The sequence below is a fragment of the Haliotis rubra genome, unplaced genomic scaffold (genome assembly GCF_003918875.1).
Source record: "Haliotis rubra isolate DU_JTF1 unplaced genomic scaffold, ASM391887v1 Scf524, whole genome shotgun sequence".
Classification (NCBI taxonomy): domain Eukaryota; kingdom Metazoa; phylum Mollusca; class Gastropoda; order Lepetellida; family Haliotidae; genus Haliotis; species Haliotis rubra.
The window spans coordinates 543,538-564,035 of NW_025767218.1; the positions used below are offsets into that span (position 1 = coordinate 543,538).

Sequence of the window (20,498 nt, forward strand, 5' to 3'; positions counted from 1 at the left end):
CTCAGATACCACCATTTCAAGCGCAGTGTTGCAGTCAGAAGTAAATACAAAATACAAAACAACACAAAAATACAACACAATTTAGACAACAGATGGTGTGAACGATAATAAAACATTCTTGTTCATTCCGGCAAGTCCAGACACACTAGATAACCAAGGCATACTAAACATTCGGCCCGACAACATGTAACAGATCAGTGGCAACAGAGCTGGAATGATACATGCCACATAAGCTTGATTCCATTAAAGTGAGTGAGTGAGTTGGGTTTTACGCCGCTTTTTAGCAATATTCCAGCAATATCACAGCGGGGGACACCATAAATGGGCTTCACACATTGTGCCCATATGGGGATTCGAACCCGGGTCGTCAGCGTGACGAGATTCCATTAAACCCAACATTTGACAGGATCCCCTTACTGGACCAGCTCAACGCATTCGTTTTAAAAAAGGATCCACCAGCATGCATACCCTGCTACAGGCCAAGTTGCAGCACGCATATATTGCTGGAATGTGTTGATTTTGTACGATGTCCCTACTTTAGGTCCTAACTATAATTTTAGCATATTAAAAAGAAATCAAACTCCATGAGAAATATATAGATGTTTATTTCAGCAGTCATTTTACATTTGAATGTGACATTTCACCGAGATTTTAGTGATTTTGAACATCACATTCATTGTGTTTAATATTCTTTCCGTCGTGATATTGCTGGAATATTGCTAAAAGCGGCGTAAAACTAAACTCACTCACTCACTCACTAATATTCTTTATAGCAAAAGACATTTCTCGCCGATCTTTGCTTAAGCAATATTCACTCACTCACACACTCGCTAAAAACCGGAAATAGAGACTACTATATCTGTGTGTCTTGCTATTGCAAATTACACATTAGGGATAGAAACTGTCAACAATTTGACGGTAGTTGGACGAGACTAGTCGCATTCACTTAGCAGTAATATCTTACCCTCGCCATTTAGCTGGGACCCGTTTCACAAAGCTATCGTAGCACTACGACTGTCGTAAGTCTATGTTACAGGGGCCCGTTTCACAAAGCTCTCGAGCTCGTAACTCTAAGATCTCGTAACTTTTCTCGTAGCATTCATACTTCATACACTGTAACATTGACTTGCGATAGTCGTAGCGCTACGTGAGCTTTGTGAAACGGGCACCTGGAGTGCGGCGTAAGATAACAAACCAACCAGCTAATAGTAATATCCATGTGACCTCCGGTATACGGGAACAGCTGCTGCACACACTGAAGCTGCCATTAGACATCCGCCTGTACAAAGTAAATATTCCGTTATAACTGATAATGAAATATACATGTTAAATGGAGCATGTAAAATGAAATATACATGTTAAATGGAGCATCTATATGCTGTTGGTACCACTTGTATGGCCATTTTCACTAGCAATACAATTATCCAGCGTAAATGTGATTCACACAATACAGAACTAAATCGTATGAACCAACATTAGATGGTTTAAGTTTCTAGATTTTTGTTTCTGCAGTAACCTGTCTGACGTCTCACCTCCAAAGAAATAAGTGTGGTCGTAGTCCTTACTGCTTTCATAGATCATACCTTAAAAGGAAGGAAAAATACTTGTTCATGATCCATTGGAATGTATGTTGCGTTTCTATTATCTTATCAAATAAATACTATTTTCCCCTAACATCAGTAGATCGGGGAAGGGGGGCTTCACACCGATGTGTTGAATGGAACCCAGGTCTTTACCCATTAGGATGCCCCACCACGCAGTACCCAGGAAGACACTTAGATTTAAACACACATACCCAGGTGTCATTAAAACCCTGCATGTTCCCGCAAGAGAATATAACGTTGAATACGTGATCCGTTGTAGAAAGTCCTCATTTCGTCGATTAATTTCGCATCTGAAGCCTGTTCTCGACCTAACGGCCTCGACCATAATCATGATCGAAACTAAACTAAACGAATCTTACGTCACTATAACCTGCCATGTAGCTGTCAGTGTTCAAGCTGACGCATATACATCTACTGTTAGCTTTGCTTGTAGATATACTGTAATGAAAATTTATGGATATTTCGATTCCATTTAGGTTTAGTAAATAATTATATCAGTTAAAGGTCACATGCAACGTAAAACACAACTTTGCAGATTCTGATACCTTTCGGTATGGACTTACCGAAAAAAAGCGTCAAAAATGCAAATTCAACTTATAAAGTTGAAAAATAACGCGATGAAAAAAAACGCGCGAAATCGGAGTTCAAACGTTTCACTAATTTTCCCCAGACTTTTCTGGGGAATACGGGTTTCAACAGCTGGCTGCGCTCATAGCACGTGCGCAGTGAAATAGGTTCGCGCAACTTGGAAGCGGGCTGTCTGGTGAATACTCGGTGAAGGCTTTGGTGTGAGCTAGTTTCATAATGTTTTGTTGATATCTCACAGGCGCGAGCTTTTTATATGTTATGACAGTAAATAAACTGTTTATATAATTTCATTTGTCTATTTCACCACACGTTCTTCTTACCGAGTCACTTTCTCAGTTCGATACTTAAAAGCAATGTCATTATTTATCGTTGACACAATTTCTAACTGTGATTTAGATATGTCGCTGTCACAGACAAAACTCAATGTCTTGTTTTATTGACACCAGTGTGTCTGCCTGCCTGTCTGCTAATGACAATATTCAATACACAACTGCGATCACTGACCACATGCAATTTGAACTTAACGCCAATCAGGCTATACACCATAAATAAAACGCATTGATTTATGGCCCGAGTTCGGTCTCTGTCACATTATGTAATTACACAGACAGGCAGGTGTGATACTTGAACACATGACATGTTATGATGTCTGTTGATTGCAAAATGTTATACACAAAAAATGAGCATGTATTTACAAAACCCAACTTTCTATATATACACACACACAATGACCCGTGAAGGCGGCATCAGCTAATGAACCAGCCGTTACACTTGAGTGCACACCCACCCGCTCTGACTTGGTTCGGTATCCCGGCTGCTTCGTTTCGAGGGAGGTAAACCCAAGTACAAAATATTGCACTTTTGATTTGTGATTATACGCTTATAATTTTGTTTATATGTTTTTTCATAATCAGCAATGCATATTATATGTCATGAAGAAGTGATAATTGTGTTTTAATTATGTTTGATTTTTTGGTTGCATGTGACCTTTAATAATTATATATTTATAGACGATAAAGAAAGTATATTGAGTGTATTGTACACTAGTATACCTCTCCAACATGTTTCCCCAAGAGAACAAACGTTGACGTCCTGTTCAGTTGCAGAAACTCCTTATTTCGTCGATTAGTTTCGCATCTGAAGCTTGTTCTCGACCTAAAGGCCTCGAACCATCCTCATGATCGAAACTAAACCACAGATTTCGGACTTATAACTACACGTATCTTAAACGTAGTGATATGCACTGTACGTTTAATGATTATCCAATACCCCAAAGAGCAAACATTCAGCATCCTAAACCTGAATGCAAGATTACATTAATACATCTTACTTGCGAGTGGCGGGCCAAGAATATATCCAATTCCTATGGCGAAATGAGTCATCCCGTATCCAACAGCTAGATGAGACACCCCTACACATTCCACAGTCATTGGGCTCAGGATGCTATGAAGGCCTCCCCCATACAAGCCATACAGCGCACTGAACAACATCTGGAGAGGATATGTATGTGAGAACAGTGGGAACAACAGGGTCAGGATTCCTGCTATTCCCAATAAGCTGACATGGAGCAAGGTGATGCTTATCTCTTTGTCGTTGGATATGATACCGGTGATTAATCTCGACAACAGACTACATATACCCATTGCAGTAAACAGATTCGCTGACTGAAGGCGAGGGGTCTTCTTTGAGTGAGCGTAATTAGGTAGATGGAAGAGGATAGCATTTTCACCCAGACCCATGAACAGAAGACTGATGTTGTAGAAAAGAAATCCATTCGCTGTTATTAGAAACAAGTTTCTTCTCAAATAATTCAAACATCTTGGCAAGTTTGAATTACGAGTTTCGGAATGTAAAATTCCTGAATCCGTTTTAATGTTTTCACTTCCTTCGGTCACAAACTTACTTCTGGAATATTTAGTTTCCTCGCAGGTCCCAGGTTTGTTTTCGGTTACCTCAATCTGAATCTTGTCATGCAAATTTTGGTCATCAAAGTCATCCTCCACATTTTCATAATGTTCCCTCATCGTATTCGATTCATCCTGAACTTTGTTACCTTCAATAAAGAGCGGATCTGACTGGTAATCGTGGTTGTTCTGTGATAGTTGCTTCCAATGCTGCTTCTCGTCGTGGTCTCATCAGAGATCCTGCCACACAGAAGTTACTCGCAATGCCACCAAATATGAGAAACGCACCACTGAGAGAATAGGTTTGTAGTAATATTGCAACTAAAGGGCCACCAGCAAACAAACCCATGGCGGTTCCGGCTGTGGACACTCCAAATGAAATGGGGAGACGTTTTTTAAAATAATACCCAGGTATGGTACCCGCTGCATTTACTGCCAGACAAGCTCCCAGGCCTGGATAAAAAACAACAACAGCAACAAAAATACACCCAAAAATATGGAGAAGGTTGAATGTATTTTGAAGTTAAGTACCACTGTGCGTTAAACCTGATCCAATCAGTCAATCACTAATTTGGATATCTCAACATCTACATATTACGAATTGTCTCCTCATAATATCCATCTCATTCTGTCTCCTTTTGATAACTTGTGCTTGAATAATGTATTAATACTAAATATGGTATGTTTGGATATTGTAATGTCCTAAATAATGTATACTTTTAAGTCACATGCTAGTTTTAAATCTCTAACTGTGATATTTTAGTTCTTTTACTGTCCTTCGCAGACAGACTTTAAGATATAACATCATAAATTATTTAAATATGATCCTTTTCAGTCACGATATGGCTGAAACATTGCCAAAGTGACTATAGATTTTAACTCACTCACGCTCACTTTATAATTTTACAACGTCTGATATTACCTGTCAGGATGCCATTCGTGAGCAGTAGACCATTAACACTCTTTATAAAGGAAGCTGCACTCATCCCAATTAGAACCAACATTCCTCCGGTACATGTAGCCACCTTGCAGCCAAATCTGTTTGTGAAAACTCCAGCTACTGGACCTGATGAAATAACGGTCAATTTGGGGGGAAGTAATCAATAATCAATCAAAATATGCAAAATACACACACGTAAGAGTACCTAGACATTCAACCACGGTAATACACGTGTTCTCTACACAAACGTAAGAGTACTTAGACAGTCAACTACGGTAATACACGTGTTCTCTACACAAACGTAAGAGTACTTAGATTCTTTATCATAGATGACGTCTTCAATGCAAAATAAAACCAATCCGTTATACTCGTTTGGGCTAAATAAACAGAAGTGTAATTTTACCAAAGTCCTCGTACAGAACACCTACCACCTGGGATTGTGATTTTTCCGACCAATGTTCTCGTACAGAACACCTACCACCTGGGATTGTGATTGTTCCGACCAATGTTCTCGTACAGAACACCTACCACCTGGGACTGTGATTGTTCCGACCAATGTTGTCGTACATAACACCTACCACCTGGGACTGTGATTGTTCCGACCAAAGTCCTCGTACAGAACACCTACCACCTGGGACTGTGATTGTTCCGACCAATGTTCTCGTACATAACACCTACCACCTGGGACTGTGATTGTTCCGACCAATGTTCTCGTACATAACACCTACCACCTGGGACTGTGATTGTTCCGACCAAAGTCCTCGTACAGAACACCTACCACCTGGGACTGTGATTGTTCCGACCAATGTTCTCGTACAGAACACCTACCACCTGGGACTGTGATTGTTCCGACCAATGTTCTCGTACAGAACACCTACCACCTGGGACTGTGATTATTCCGACCAAAGTCCTCGTACAGAACACCTACCACCTGGGACTGTGATTGTTCCGACCAATGTTCTCGTACATAACACCTACCACCTGGGACTGTGATTATTCCGACCAAAGTCCTCGTACAGAACACAACGTCCACCTGGGACTGTGATTATTCCGACCAATGTTCTCGTACAGAACACCTACCACCTGGGACTGTGATTGTTCCGACCAATGTTCTCGTACAGAACACCTACCACCTGGGACTGTGATTGTTCCGACCAATGTTCTCGTATTACCAGAACACCTACCACCTGGGACTGTGATTGTTCCGACCAATGTTCTCGTACAGAACACCTACCACCTGGGACTGTGATTGTTCCGACCAATGTTGTTCGTACAGAACACCTACCACCTGGGACTGTGATTGTTCCGACCAATGTTCTCGTACAGAACACCTACCACCTGGGACTGTGATTGTTCCGACCAATGTTCTCGTACAGAACACCTACCACCTGGGACTGTGATTGTTCCGACCAATGTTCTCGTACAGAACACCTACCACCTGGGACTGTGATTATTCCGACCAAAGTCCTCGTACAGAACACCTACCACCTGGGACTGTGATTGTTCCGACCAATGTTCTCGTACATAACACCTACCACCTGGGACTGTGATTGTTCCGACCAAAGTCCTCGTACAGAACACCTACCACCTGGGACTGTGATTGTTCCGACCAATGTTCTCGTACAGAACACCTACCACCTGGGACTGTGATTGTTCCGACCAATGTTCTCGTACAGAACACCTACCACCTGGGACTGTGATTGTTCCGACCAATGTTCTCGTACATAACACCTACCACCTGGGACTGTGATTGTTCCGACCAAAGTCCTCGTACAGAACACCTACCACCTGGGACTGTGATTGTTCCGACCAATGTTCTCGTACAGAACACCTACCACCTGGGACTGTGATTGTTCCGACCAATGTTCTCGTACAGAACACCTACCACCTGGGACTGTGATTATTCCGACCAAAGTCCTCGTACAGAACACCTACCACCTGGGACTGTGATTGTTCCGACCAATGTTCTCGTACAGAACGCCTACCTAACATTGTGATTGTTCCCACCAAAGTTGAGCCAATCCAAGAAGTCCGTGACAGATCATGTTCTACCTCCTCCAAGATGGCGGTGTTGAACACACCAGGAGAGTATACCAACATCCCTGTGATGAAGTTGGAAAATGTGGCAGCAAACAAAACGACCCAGGCATATCCACGGTCAATGTCCCTGTCTTGGTCGGTATCCATGACAATAGTACCTCCTTGACTATTAGCGCTGCAAGTCACACAAAGAAAAACCACGGCATAGAATGTGTTAGCTTGATAATACCAAACTGACGAATTCATATTGATGAGTTATATATAAATTTATTTGAATTTACAATACATATTCCCCTATAAAGAAAACACATTGTGCATCCTTAATGGATAGTAACTGATATTAATACATTAAGCATTGAACATATTACAGCAAGCACTCATAGAAATGAGTTGTTTGTTTGTTGTTTTAACGCCACACTCAGCAATATTCCAGGCATCAGATCGTGTACTTAGGAAGACGAACTTACTCTAAAATAACGACTGGATCAAGTTCTGAAGCAGCTTCTCAGACGCCCAATGGGAATCACCCCACTTACATCAAGCAGGCTACTTTTGAAAGCGACAGACAGCTATCCAGTGTAACATGAAACAGTCGCCCATGAATACAAACATTTTTTTCACACGAAGGAACAGTATTTCCCAAATTTAACCATGATAGGAAATCATCCGAGGCCCATGTGACCAACGTTTGAAATGTACGTATCATTTGGCCTCCAAATTTACATTTTTTGTGGCAGGTCATTCATTGATGGCACATGTTTAAATACCCTTGAATCGTACTTGAAAGATTTACAGTTTACTTTCTTCCATAATCTCCCAAATGTTCGGTCATAGGTAACTAAATTAATACCAATCCGACAGAAATTAGCGTTTATTTAAATGGTTCGGTAATATAACTGCATTAATATTACCAGCGATTGCTGGTTAGCGCGCAGCATCCACATCAGTGACGTAATGATGTAATTGGTAACATGTGGCGTGGAGATCCACAGACATTTCAAGATTCCTTGGTTGAGTATTTCTTAAACCAGACTTCATCGACGCACTGCAGTAAATAGATAGGAGGTTTAACTTATCTAAGCCTTACAGGGAGTATAGTGACATAAGTCTTTGATATGACTAAATAATGCTAAACGTATGGGATGATAAAATTGGTCATTGGTAGAATTGGAATAAACCCATTCTGTCCGCATGAAACGTTTGTAGTTTTTCCCACTGACAAGGCCACAGATATCATAACCATTATATGTGAACATCATTGCATAAATTGTTTGATCCAAGAGTTGGTATACGTGACATGTCAAATAATACCACATATAAGACCAGTATGTTAACTGAGGAAGAAATCTGCCTAAACCATTCAACGGTGCTATCAACGTTTGACTTGACTCTAAAAGCTGAGGACATGTCCATTCCTCTTTCTTACTGGATTCCAAAACTACATAAAAAATCCGTACAAGGAGAGATTTATTGCTGGTTACAGCAAATGTACCACCAAATCCCAGTCTCAGAGATTAACCATAATCCTTAATACTATCAAGGAAGGAACTTCTCGATATTCACAGAACATTTTTTGAGACAAGAGGAATTAATACCATGTAGATTCCCCAAAACTCAAAGGATTTGCGTATATTTTTAGAATCTCAGAAACGGACCGAGTTCTGTCAGAGTTAAAACATTTGACTTTTCAACATCGTATACCACTATCCCACATAACAAACTCAAGGAAAAGCTTCATCCCTCGATTCATGGAGCTTTTGTAAACAAACGTGGTGAATAAAGATATACCTGCATATCTATCTTCAGAGGTTCAGGACAATTTGTCATGAAATGGAAACAAACGTCATTTGAAGTGTACCGAGAAAACAATACTTGAAATGCTGGACTTTCTGATTGATAACATCTTTGTGAAATTTGAGGATAAACCATTTCGCCAAGAAATAGGCATCCCCATGGGCACCGATTGTGCTCCCCTCCTTGCGGATCTGTCTCTTTATGCATATGAATCAGAATTTCTGCTTGGGTTGGCTAACTCAAAACAAGGTAATTTATCAAGAAGTTTAACTTAAGCTTCCGGTACATCGAAGATTTAATATCGTCCAATAACTATCAAATGGCCAATTGCCTTCCACTGATTTACTAACCTGAACTTGAAATTAAGGAGACAAGTGAGACCGCCTCAACTGTCTCATATTTAGCTATATTCAAAAAGGTTCAAAGTGACAAAAAATCTCCACAAAGCTGTATGATAAAAGGGATGATTTCAACTTTTCAATAGTCAACTTCCCTTTCATGTCGAACAATATTCCAACAGCTCCAGCCTTTGTTGTTTACTTTTCACAACTTGTGAGGTACAATCGAGTGTACTTTTTTAAGGATTTCAAAGAGCGCCGTGCCACTCTCGCTCAGAGGTTGTTTGAGCAAGGTTACAACATTCAAGGCCTCAGTTTAGCTTTCAAGAAGTTTTATGGTAGACATGTGGAGGAAATTTCCAAATTGGATGCACCAGTGGCAAAAATGATATCCGATGCAATTCCCTATTTTGCCTTATACCATACGTTCCCGAATTATTTCAGGTGAACAAATGACTAGACTTAGCATGTGTTTATGACGGGTGCCAGCAGATATGATTGCTTAAAGGAAATGATGTATGTTTCCATACACATAATCCAAGCACCGACATCTGCCATCCCATAATATCATAGTCAATTCCAAAGTTAAATGAGGATTTTAATTTTAACTTATGCCGTTTTTTAATCCTACTTTGTCAGATTGGATCATTCACGTCAGTCACATGCGGAAGTTTGTAAGATATGGCGCGGAGAACCATTTTTTCAGTGACCTTTCAGATTTCCTCACCAGGCTGAGTATTTGTTACCCCAGACTTTATCGGCTCATTGCATTGAATTGATATCATGTTTTAGCTTTACAAAGGCATACGGAGAGCATATAGAGATTATTTTACACGAGCAAGTGTGTCATACGACCTGTGCGAAACGAGTGTGAATTTTTGTAAATTTTGCACGAGTTTTGTATGAGCCATATGACACACTTTCTCGAGTGTAATAATTTCTTTATTATCCATTTTATTCATGTACATTTGTGCAGTAAAACACGGTAAGGAAGTGTGGCGAGCCTCTTCATTGACGTCACGTTCAAATGTTTAATGACGTCACAGACGACGAAATACAGAAACAATGGTTGCAAGACAAAAGCGATATGTGCACATATGATATATATAACACTGGTTATGTTCCATCATACGGGTATTAAAGTGATATATGTATTTGACATGAAATAACGATATAAATGTTTCATATGACTTAAATGTGCTAAACGTGAGGGTACACTCCCCAAAACAGTTATGGCCATGCCGGGTACATCTGGAACAATAATTTGTTAAACAGTCAAATGATTTTACAGTTGCATCATAAGAAAATTTGATTAAAACCCGAACATCCGCTACCCCCAGAATATCATGATCAATTGCAAAGTAAATTCAGGGTTTTATTTTAAACTTATGGTGGGGCACGTAAGTCCCAAAACTTTCAAAGTAGATTTAAGCTTACCAATTTTTGAAACGTAGTATTTTTCTTATTTCAAATTTCAGGTAAATTTTACTACTGTCACCAGCGGTTGAAGGGATGGTGTAAATCCAGCTAGGGTCCATGCAGGTACCAAAAGCACTGTAAGTCCCCATGGTCCCTAGTATGGTGATCAACCTTCAGTTGTTGGCGACCTATAGCCTTTCTTTATATTGTATTGTCTTCGTCAAATAGTTTTAGATTTACATGCTAGTTTTAGACACAATCTGCGGTAGTCTAGTTATTTTACAGTCCTTCGATGACTGATTATTTAGCATTAGTGTATGCAAAACATTTCTCGTCACTATATGGATGAAATATTGCCGAGGTGGAAAGGGTTATGGGGATTTCTATTTGACACGACATAGGGCGTAATTGGATGAGCTTTTTGGGCCATCCTACACATTCTAGTTGAATGGCTGTTGACCATGTTGCAATTTAGACATACATGTACTTAAGAAAAACCTGCCAATTAAATCCAATACAGTTCTCAACACAGTGCTAACATGGCGAATGTGAGTATGCAGCTCTTATGCCCCTGTACTGTTGAGGTGTCTCGATCTGACGTCTTGGCTGGTACTGGCGGGGAAAGTCCTGACAGCAATCCTGCATATGTTGTGACTAAAATTGTTGCTGTCGATAAGACTTATAGTTGTTTCTTCACGTACGTGATGGTGGTACTGAATATGCAGTCTGCTCTGGTACTCTGCTGGCTCCGGGATTGTTGGTAGCTTTGACTTTGATACCCTGGCATTGGAAGAGGATGAGGTCTGAAGGGTCGTCTGTACTGTTCATGCCTGGCCGTTGTCAGTTGGTCTTGTTTTGGTTTGGTGGTTTGTCACTTTCAAGACATTCACGAGGCTGCCCATTTGTTGATCCTTAGTAGACATGGCACTGACGGCAGCGTGTATGAAGGTCACTATCTCTTTGATGTTAGGCTGGAGTCCGTCTATGATAAGGGTTACTGCATAAGTTTCATCCATATTAATGTGTTGAAAGTAAGAATTGGCTCTCAGTAGTCTTCTATACTTTTGTCCTTCTTTTGCCCAGGGTGCACATTGGATGCATTTAACTTCCTGCTTGTAATATACTTAATTTCGAAGGCGGGAGATAAATGCTGAAATGTGTCTTTTGGCCTGCTTCTAACTTTGTCCGCCACATGTGTGAGCCATCCTTCATAGACAACATAAATGCAGCTCACTTTTTCTGGTCATTATCCGTGTCATTTAGCCCACTGGTCAAATCTACTGAGCCAGGTTGTGGCACAGGCTTGCTCCTGGCCATGAAATTCTGGCAGTGTCAGCAGGGCAAGTGTGGTGGCCATGTTCTTACTTCGTTGGTGGTACTGGGTGTGCTGGATTTGTTGTACATGTTCTTGTTCTTCTTGTTGAATTTGTAGATGTTCTTGTTGTTCTTCTGGTTGTAGTTCTTTATGTGATAGCCTGGTTTGTGATTGTTCTTGCTCTGCTTGGACTGGTCTGAGTTTCCACAGATGATGACTGTTCGTAGGCGTCGCTCCTCTAGACATGTAGTGCTTTTTCGAGGAACGAGTCCACCAACTATAATCAAGCTTATGACCTGTGTTTGGGAACTTGATTATACCCTTAATAATAAGAAGAGGAACGATTACAGTCAGTGGTTTTGTGTCCACAAATTGAATACGAATCATAAACAGCAATACATGACATATAGATTGACGATTATAAGAATACATGCAATACATACAAACAGGCTAAACAGTAATTTAATAGTTGTTATACTTAAGGGGAAGCTAGATAGATACGGGATATAGCTATAGGTAGAGCTATAGGTATCAATCAGTTTATTTCGTCAAAAGGCCTTAGGTCCACGTACAAAAACATAATATACTCAGCAGCAAAACAAACGTCAGTACGAATTCAAAATTTAATAGGAACTGTAATCAAATCATTACAGAAATGGACATAATAAGAGGATCAAAAATATGTTTGGTGTACAGTATCTTGACACATCAATGAATAACTCAGCACAATTACAAGACATTACGTGAACGTTTGCAGTCCATTCAGACCTTTGACTTCAGTATCTAGTGTGACCACCACGAGCGGCAATAACTGCAGCACAGCGTCTATGCATTGAGTGCACCAATCAATTGATGAAGGCCACTGGCACCTGGAATCACACACTGAGAAAGGCCTCTGAATTTCATTCCAAAGATGTCCAATTGGGTTTAAATCAGGACTAAGGGCTGGCCACTGCATAATGTTGACACAGTTCTGCTGAAGAAAGTCCCGTGTAGCTCTGCCAGTATGGGCCCCGGCGTTATCATGCTGGAAAATGTTCCGGTGACGAGCGAAATGTGGTATGACGTGGGGTCTGAGAGCTTGGTCGATGTAGCGCACCACTGTGATGCCACCTCCTCTCCCTAGACCAAGGTTCTGGAACACCACAGGACCCACTCTCTGGTTCAAGCCTATTCTACCCCATACCATGATGCTTGCACCTCCCCATGAGTCTCTCTCCATAACACATTGGCCTGAGTAACGCTGGCCACATCGTCGCCATATTCTTGTTCTGCCATCTGCAGTTGATATGCAGAAGAGAACAGTTCTCCATTCCCGTATCGCCAGTTTTGGTGTTATAGGGCAAACTGTAGACGTTCACGCCGATGACGAGGGATGAGGATAGGTCCACGGTAAGGACTACGGCAATGGAGGTTCCCGCTGTTAAGACGTCGGCATACTGTATCAGTACTGATTGGTTTTCCGTGTGTTCCCACTGTCTGGCGTGCTGTTTCGGATGCCTGCAAGAAGGGATTCTGTACATGCTGTCGCACAACATGGCGGTCTTGTCGTCTTATGGTCACACTTGGTCTGCCAGTACGGGGGCGATCATTTGTGGTGTTGGTGGCCTGGAAATGTTGCTGCAGCCTGTAGATGGTCCGAACGTTGACCTGGAAGTGATTGGCAACGGCTTGTGCAGTGTGACCAGCTTCAAGTCTTCTTAGCGCCTGGTTCCTCTGATCTGTCGTGAGAAATGGCATCCTGCTGACGTTGTAATGTGAATGTTTCAACCAGGTTTGGGGGTGCATTTTATAGGGATGGTCTTTGAGAACAGCACATGCAGCATGAGTTGCATCAAAAACACGGAGAACACCGTACCATCTCCGAGATCAGGTTGTGTGTTTGAGACCATTTCCTGGGTTCCTGCTCAGGTACAGTTGGAGATGTTGTCAAAAATATGCAATCAAAACATTAAATGAGTTTACAGTTGTCCGTCTCTGCGAAGGAAAATTCCAAACTGACGTTTCTTTTGCTGCTTAGTATATTTCAATATTAAGTTTGTACTACATATATGCTGTACGTAATGCAAGCGCATCTTACTATCTTACAATACTATTACAAAATCTACAAAGTCTTTGCTGCCTGGGTACTCCATCCTGTCTACCAGTATTTTTAAATAAAGGAAGTCAGAACTTCTTAAATTTGATGAAACATTATCACTAATGTCATCAAACTTCACATTGCTTGCACTTTCATCAATATTGTCAACATGTTCACCATTGTCTTCAGTACAATCAGTAACTGGAGAGAGTGTGGCAATACAATTGACCTGTTCGGTTTCTAACCTGTCATGGTATTTCTTAATCATGTTTACATGACACAATCTCTTTTGCTTACGATGGCCAGGCGTCAGGATAACATAGTCTGTGTCGCTAACCTGTTTGTCAACAATATATGGACCTTGATATCTAGCTCTCAGTGGTGGCCAGGAATGGGAAGTAAGACTCACACTTTCTCACCATGAATGAAATTTCTCACTTTTGGCTTTCTGTCATAACTTAACTCAACATCCTCAACCTGCACACTAATAAGCTGTTCTCTTGAAAGAATGTGATCACCACCTGACAAACTATCAGACTTATCAAGAAGACCTGAAGAGTTACTACTCTTTGAAGATAAGTCATCAGCCTCTGCCTCATGAAAAGAATGATCCATTAAAGTATCTGACAAATCATTAATGGAATCATTCGGCAAAGAAGTCTTGGAAGAAATGCCTTTCGACATTGAATGAGTCACTGCACAAGAAGGAAAAATACCCGGAAATTCATCCTCCAACTTTTCTGTACTAACTGAACTCTCCGTGAAACAGTGACAAAGGGATCAGCACCAACTTTCGCCCCTATAAGATCATTACCGATCAACAAATCGACACCCGGAACTGGGAGAGAGTCAAGAACTTTCACCTTACCAGATCAGATCAGATCTGAAGTCAAATTCACAAAATGGAGAGGAGCAGAAGAATTGCCACCTATACCCTGAAGCAAAACATCCGAGTTTGCTGAAGACTCATCAGAAAAAGGCAAAATATCCTCAAAATCAGAGATTGGAGAGCTCCCGTATCCCTCAAGATAATAACCGGCAGTGGGGTAGACTTATGTCCCATAAGCGACACAGAATCCTTAGAAACAACGGGCAAATACTCCTTCGAAATTACAGAATCTGGGGACTTACTCTCACAGGGAAAACTCTCCTCAGAACCACCTAGAAAGAAAGGCTTAGGCGCGATAGACACAAAAGCATTTGGGGAACCTGCAGCCTGATTTTTAAACTGGAGTTTGTAACATACAGAAATCAAATGACCTGGCTTCTTACAATATGCAGAGGATCAGAACCACTGGATGTCTTAGGCTTAGACTGAAAATAATGTGACTGCTTGTCAGAAGAGTTTGAACCTGTTCTAACACCACTGTAACCTGCATGTCCTAAAGTCTTACCCGGGGAAAAGCCCTTTTGGCCAGAAATCTTGGTATAACCCGGAGACCTAAAAGAACTCTTGTGAGTCAAACAATAATCATCTGCCATCATCGCTGCCTCATGTAAGTCATTAACCTTATGTTCATCCAAATAAGTCTTGAAATCAGAATGAACACTCTGCTTGAATTCGTCCATCAAAACTAAATGTCTCAAACCATCAATATCTGTGACTTCCTTAGACCCACACCACCTGTCAAACAAGGTTTCCTTTTCTCTAGCAAATTCTACAAAAGTCTCATTGTCCCTTTTATGAGCATTTCTGACGATAAGCTTCAGGCACTAACTCATAAGCTTTTAAAAGTGTCTTTTTGACAAGATCATAGTCTGAGATTTGCTGTATCGACAAGGCCGAATAAGCATCCTGAGCTTTACCCTTCAAAACAGCTTGCAGTAGCATAGTCGATGATTCCCTAGGCCACTTGAGGTTTTCAGCAACTTTTTCAAAATGTAGAAAGTATTTGTCTGCTTCTTTCTCATTAAAAGGGGGTACCAGTCTGGCATGTCTTGCAATGTCAAAAGAGGAATGGTTTGAGGGAGGAGAAGGGTTTTCAACCTTTTTCAGTTCAATTTCTTTGTCAATTTTCAGTTTTCTTAATTCTCCATTTCCAACTTTTTCAACTCCATTTCTTCCTTTTGAATTTATAGTTGGATTTCAAGTTTTTTCATCTCAAAATTTTCTTCTTTCACCATTTCCAAAACCTCATGCCAAAAACCTCCGTCATCAATAAAGTGATTCAACACAAATTTCAAAATCTGAAATTTCCTCATAGCAAGTTTGGCCTCAAGTTTGAAATGTGCAGAAATTTGCAATAAATCTGATTTGCGCAAATCACCGACTGTTTCAGGGATAGGGGATTTCAGAAACTTCTCAAGTTCAAACACCATTTTGCTGGTTTCACAATTTACTTGTTTGCAAAATTGCAGAAATTTGAAAGACATTTCACAATAGGTCTCCAATGTCAAATGAATTCTATCCCGGACGAGCCCCAAATTTTGTTATGGTTAATAAATTGCCGTGATAGAAGGTTTAAGAGTTCCCTTTTGAACTAGCAGAAATAGAACACAGACAAGTCTAAAATAATCAATAATATATGGAACAAACAATGAGCAAGCTACAACGAATGACAATACATATCAGGTCGGGGAAAACCGCAAAACGACCTATAATAGTTAGAGCGAGCTATAGTAGTTCAAACGAGCTATATGCCTATAGGTTGATCGAGCTATAATAGCACACACATGGAAGAGGCACTTTAAGAACAACTTTCCGCACCGCCGTCATGGCATTGCTACACACGACTGGAATCGTCTTACCCATATTTGAAGCGACTTGCACCACAAACCCGAGCGTTTGTGATATATGAGCTGCTAAACTACCTAACCCTATGGACAGTTACACTTGGGAGACAATATAACACACCTGAAAACTGAAAATATACCCCAAAACTTGGAGTCCCACTTCGCGAACAGCTGAACTTGACGATTGCATGACTTCCGGTTTGGAAATAGTACTCGTTACACGTGTATTTTTTGTTTTCCACTACCGTTAGACGAATAAACAAAAACACTATGCAAGCCCAGTGTGGGACACATTTATCTGTCGCGCGAATTCTGGATCTGTTGCGTAGTGATCAATAAATAAGGTCTATCCTTGTTTTGTATCGCGTTTGGATGTATATGTGTACTGTCGCCTTATAATATCACGCTTTGAAACCAGGGCTGGCTAGAAAGATCGATAATCGGAAATATCGTCAATGGGAAAAATATTATCGATATGAAAATTGTATTACCGATAATATTTTTCATGAACTATTGTGATGAAAAATAGTTTTGATTTAAACAGACAATACACTCGTACGTCTTCATTCATGGGCTGCCTCTAAATGATTTCCAAAACGTTATTTTGTTGGTAATCTTTGTATAGATATTTTAACACGCATCAGCTACATAAAATATGTTGATATTATTTAATAGACCTTTTCTGCATTTTTCGTCAAAGAAACTTCTCCGATTTTTATCGACAATCGATCGATAGTTAGTTAACGATTATCGGTTTCCATGATCTATATCGATAGCCCGCCCTACTTGAAACAGATACACAGCCACATGTCAATATACCAAAATTGGTTTACAGTGTCACACGGTCTCGTTTACAAGTTAGTTGTAAAATATTCCCAGTCGTGATACAGGTCACATCTGTTCAGTCAAAGAAGTTGTTATTGTCATCTCTAACCATGACACGTCCACGGCCCAGATCAAGCAATTGTGGGATGGCATGCGCATCACACATGTACCATATGAAAGAAGGCACACCTGTCCTGCGTTCTCATATATTATCACACGATATTCGAGATTAAACTCGTCATCAGCAGTTTGTTTTGTTGTTTAACGCCGCACTCAGCAATATTCCAGCTATATGGCGGCGGTCTGTAAATAATGAAGACTGGACCAGACAATTCAGTGATCAACATTATGAGCATATATCTACGCACAATAATTGTAAATCTAACAACAAATAGATCTAATTACTTTTGCAGAATTTTGAAAATCAAGACAATATGTAAAAACTAACGCAATATGTAAAAACTTAACGCTAAACGTAAAATATAACGCAATATGTAAAAGATTAACGCCAAATGTAAAAAATGGTTTTAACGCAATATGTAAACACCTAACGCAAAATGTAAAAACAATTTTTAACGCAATTTGTAAAAGATTAACGGAATCTGTAAAATACAGCTTTATTGTAGTTTATTGTTTTGGCGACTGAAATTGATTTTTTTAGAAACTTTATTTAATTGTGTTTCAAAATAACCAAGCTATTGCAATATTTCTGACAAACTAACCTCATTTCTAACTTAACTGATATCTGATCTTTTGGGTCGTTTAACATCAAAGTAAAGCCGATAATTGTGTAATATACATATACATAGGGATACTTGATATCATAATCTATTTTCGACAGTATCCAAGGAAATAATTTTATTCTTCATAGTATTTTTACATAAATGGTCATATGGGTTGTAATTATTATGTCCTAGGAGGATTTACCTTTTGGCCGTTTTTTAAAGTTGGGGACAGAAAATGACCCTCCGCATTGGGTACGGTGACCAAGGTTCAACTTGGAATTCGGTAGATAGAAGTTTTTGTATTTTCTTTCATTTTCTTTTCATTGTTTTGGCTGAGAGACCAGTTTTGCTTTCAAATTTGCCCTATTTAGTGGTGAATTAATAGCAAAACATGTTCCTTTATTGAATTATTGCATAAGTTATTTTCCTGGCAGTGTGTTTTTTAATCTCACCTCAAAATACTTAAATGAAATGCAACAAATCCTGATAAAAAGTTTGAGCCATCCAATAGACATTACGAGAGACTTTTTCTGAATTTGTTTCACAAACACTTTGAATGAATTTTAGAGAAAATACCATTTTTATCATGATGTATTTACAAATATTATATTACTCCAAAATGTGAAAATTACTGTTTAAGTATAAATGTGTCGCTGGACACAAGTATCTTTGATTTAGAAATGGTAAATCCATCTTGCAGTTTTAGGTATAATGGACATGCAAGATGCATTCCTTCAATCAAGTCACAGGTAATATTGCTGCCAATGAAATCGAGTATTACCAGAGACCTTTGAGATTGGATCCCGATGCTGATCGCTCAAATTTAATGAAATAAAGTTATTGTATTTGATGCAATTTAAGTAATATGTAATATTGATGTAAACGGGTAACATGACTTGTTCAATCCATCAAACATGCCAATGCCAAGATCAATGATACCTGAATTGAATTGCAAAATCACAAAGCACGCCTAAGAGATTATATCGTAATTCACCATTTAATCAGATAGATTGCCATTCGCTGTGTATTCTGTGACATTCATGTGATTATTTGACGTAGTACCAAACATTAGTATAAATGGAACCAGTTATTCTATTGCTTATCTAAGTCGAGACATCTCTGTGTAATTAACGTCTTCAATATCTGAAAAAGTGCTGAAGGGGTGTTTAACCATATTAACTCACTCACTCACTCACGGGACGTATGGTGATCACCTAGTTTTCACGGTTGTATCAGGAATCATATGACAGAGGTCACAATCTTTGATGTAAACGGAACAGTGACACAAGTTCATCCAAAACAGATTCTACCCGGACAGAGTCCAGTTATATATCTTGACTACTTTCCTGAAAATGAAGGGAAACACTACATGACCCTAAATCCACCTGATCAAATTAAGAGTGGAACAGGTAGAATGGGCAAAGAGTGAGAGAGAGTCATTTAATAAATGTACACATTGGTTTACTTAAGTTGTTTCCCACCCGCAAATGAAGCTATGACATCTAGGTACTATTCTAGTATTCCCTTAAACCGCCCATCGTTGTTTCATGTACATAGTCAAATCATAACTTGTGGCGCTCTCTCCTAGATCAGTTGCTAGGTCCGAAGTCCAATGGTCAGAGCTACCATCTCGATGCCAAGTACCAATTGCAATTAATTCCAACCCCCATACACAATGAATTAAAATTGGAAACATTACTAAAACATGCATGTTATTTCAAACCAAATTAAGAAGGATCAATAAGTGGTTTTCTTTAAAACCCAAATTCGGTAATCACAGATTATCAACAACGGAATGGACAGTTTCAAGGAAAGGTCCATCCTCCTTGAATAAGACATAATGAATATAACCAAAAATACAATTTATGAAAACAAGTTTGAAGAATAAAATTATTCCTTTAAAACTTTCGAAAATAGACTATAAGATCGATTAAAATATCTCTATATACAAGGAAATTATATGTTTATCGACTCTGCTTACATGTATACTGAACGAGGTAAAATTTTGCATAAAAAGGTAATATGAAGTTTATTTTGTAAGAAACATTGCGATATCTTAGTTTTTGTAAATAAAGTTAATGTTTGCCAAATTTGTGACCTAAAGCTGGATTTTACATATTGCGTTAATTTTTTACATATTAAGTTAAAAAAACGTTTTTACATTTTGCGTTAGGTGTTGTACTTTTTGCGTTA

General features: G+C 39.6%; 1 protein-coding gene across 7 annotated transcripts in view; it reads right to left on the minus strand.

Moving 5' to 3' along the window:
* Positions 1–589: 589 nt before the first annotated feature.
* Positions 590–20,498, minus strand: part of LOC124252789 (monocarboxylate transporter 12-like) — a 65,341-nt gene continuing 45,432 nt past the window's right edge. For 3 of the 7 annotated variants that reach the window (XM_046686448.1, XM_046686446.1, XM_046686450.1), the window contains exons 2-6: positions 7,022–7,251; positions 5,019–5,162; positions 3,523–4,549; positions 1,533–1,583; positions 590–1,279 (exon numbers count right to left, since the gene is read on the minus strand). In XM_046686448.1, the coding sequence (XP_046542404.1) occupies positions 1,203–1,279; positions 1,533–1,583; positions 3,523–4,216 (822 nt within the window). In that variant the 5' untranslated portion in view covers positions 4,217–4,549; positions 5,019–5,162; positions 7,022–7,251 and the 3' untranslated portion in view covers positions 590–1,202. Of the gene's footprint in view, positions 1,280–1,532; positions 1,584–3,522; positions 4,550–5,018; positions 5,163–7,021; positions 7,252–7,987; positions 8,122–20,498 lie in introns of those variants that run through there. The other 4 variants (XM_046686451.1, XM_046686452.1, XM_046686449.1 and 1 more) reach the window with 3 other exon arrangements.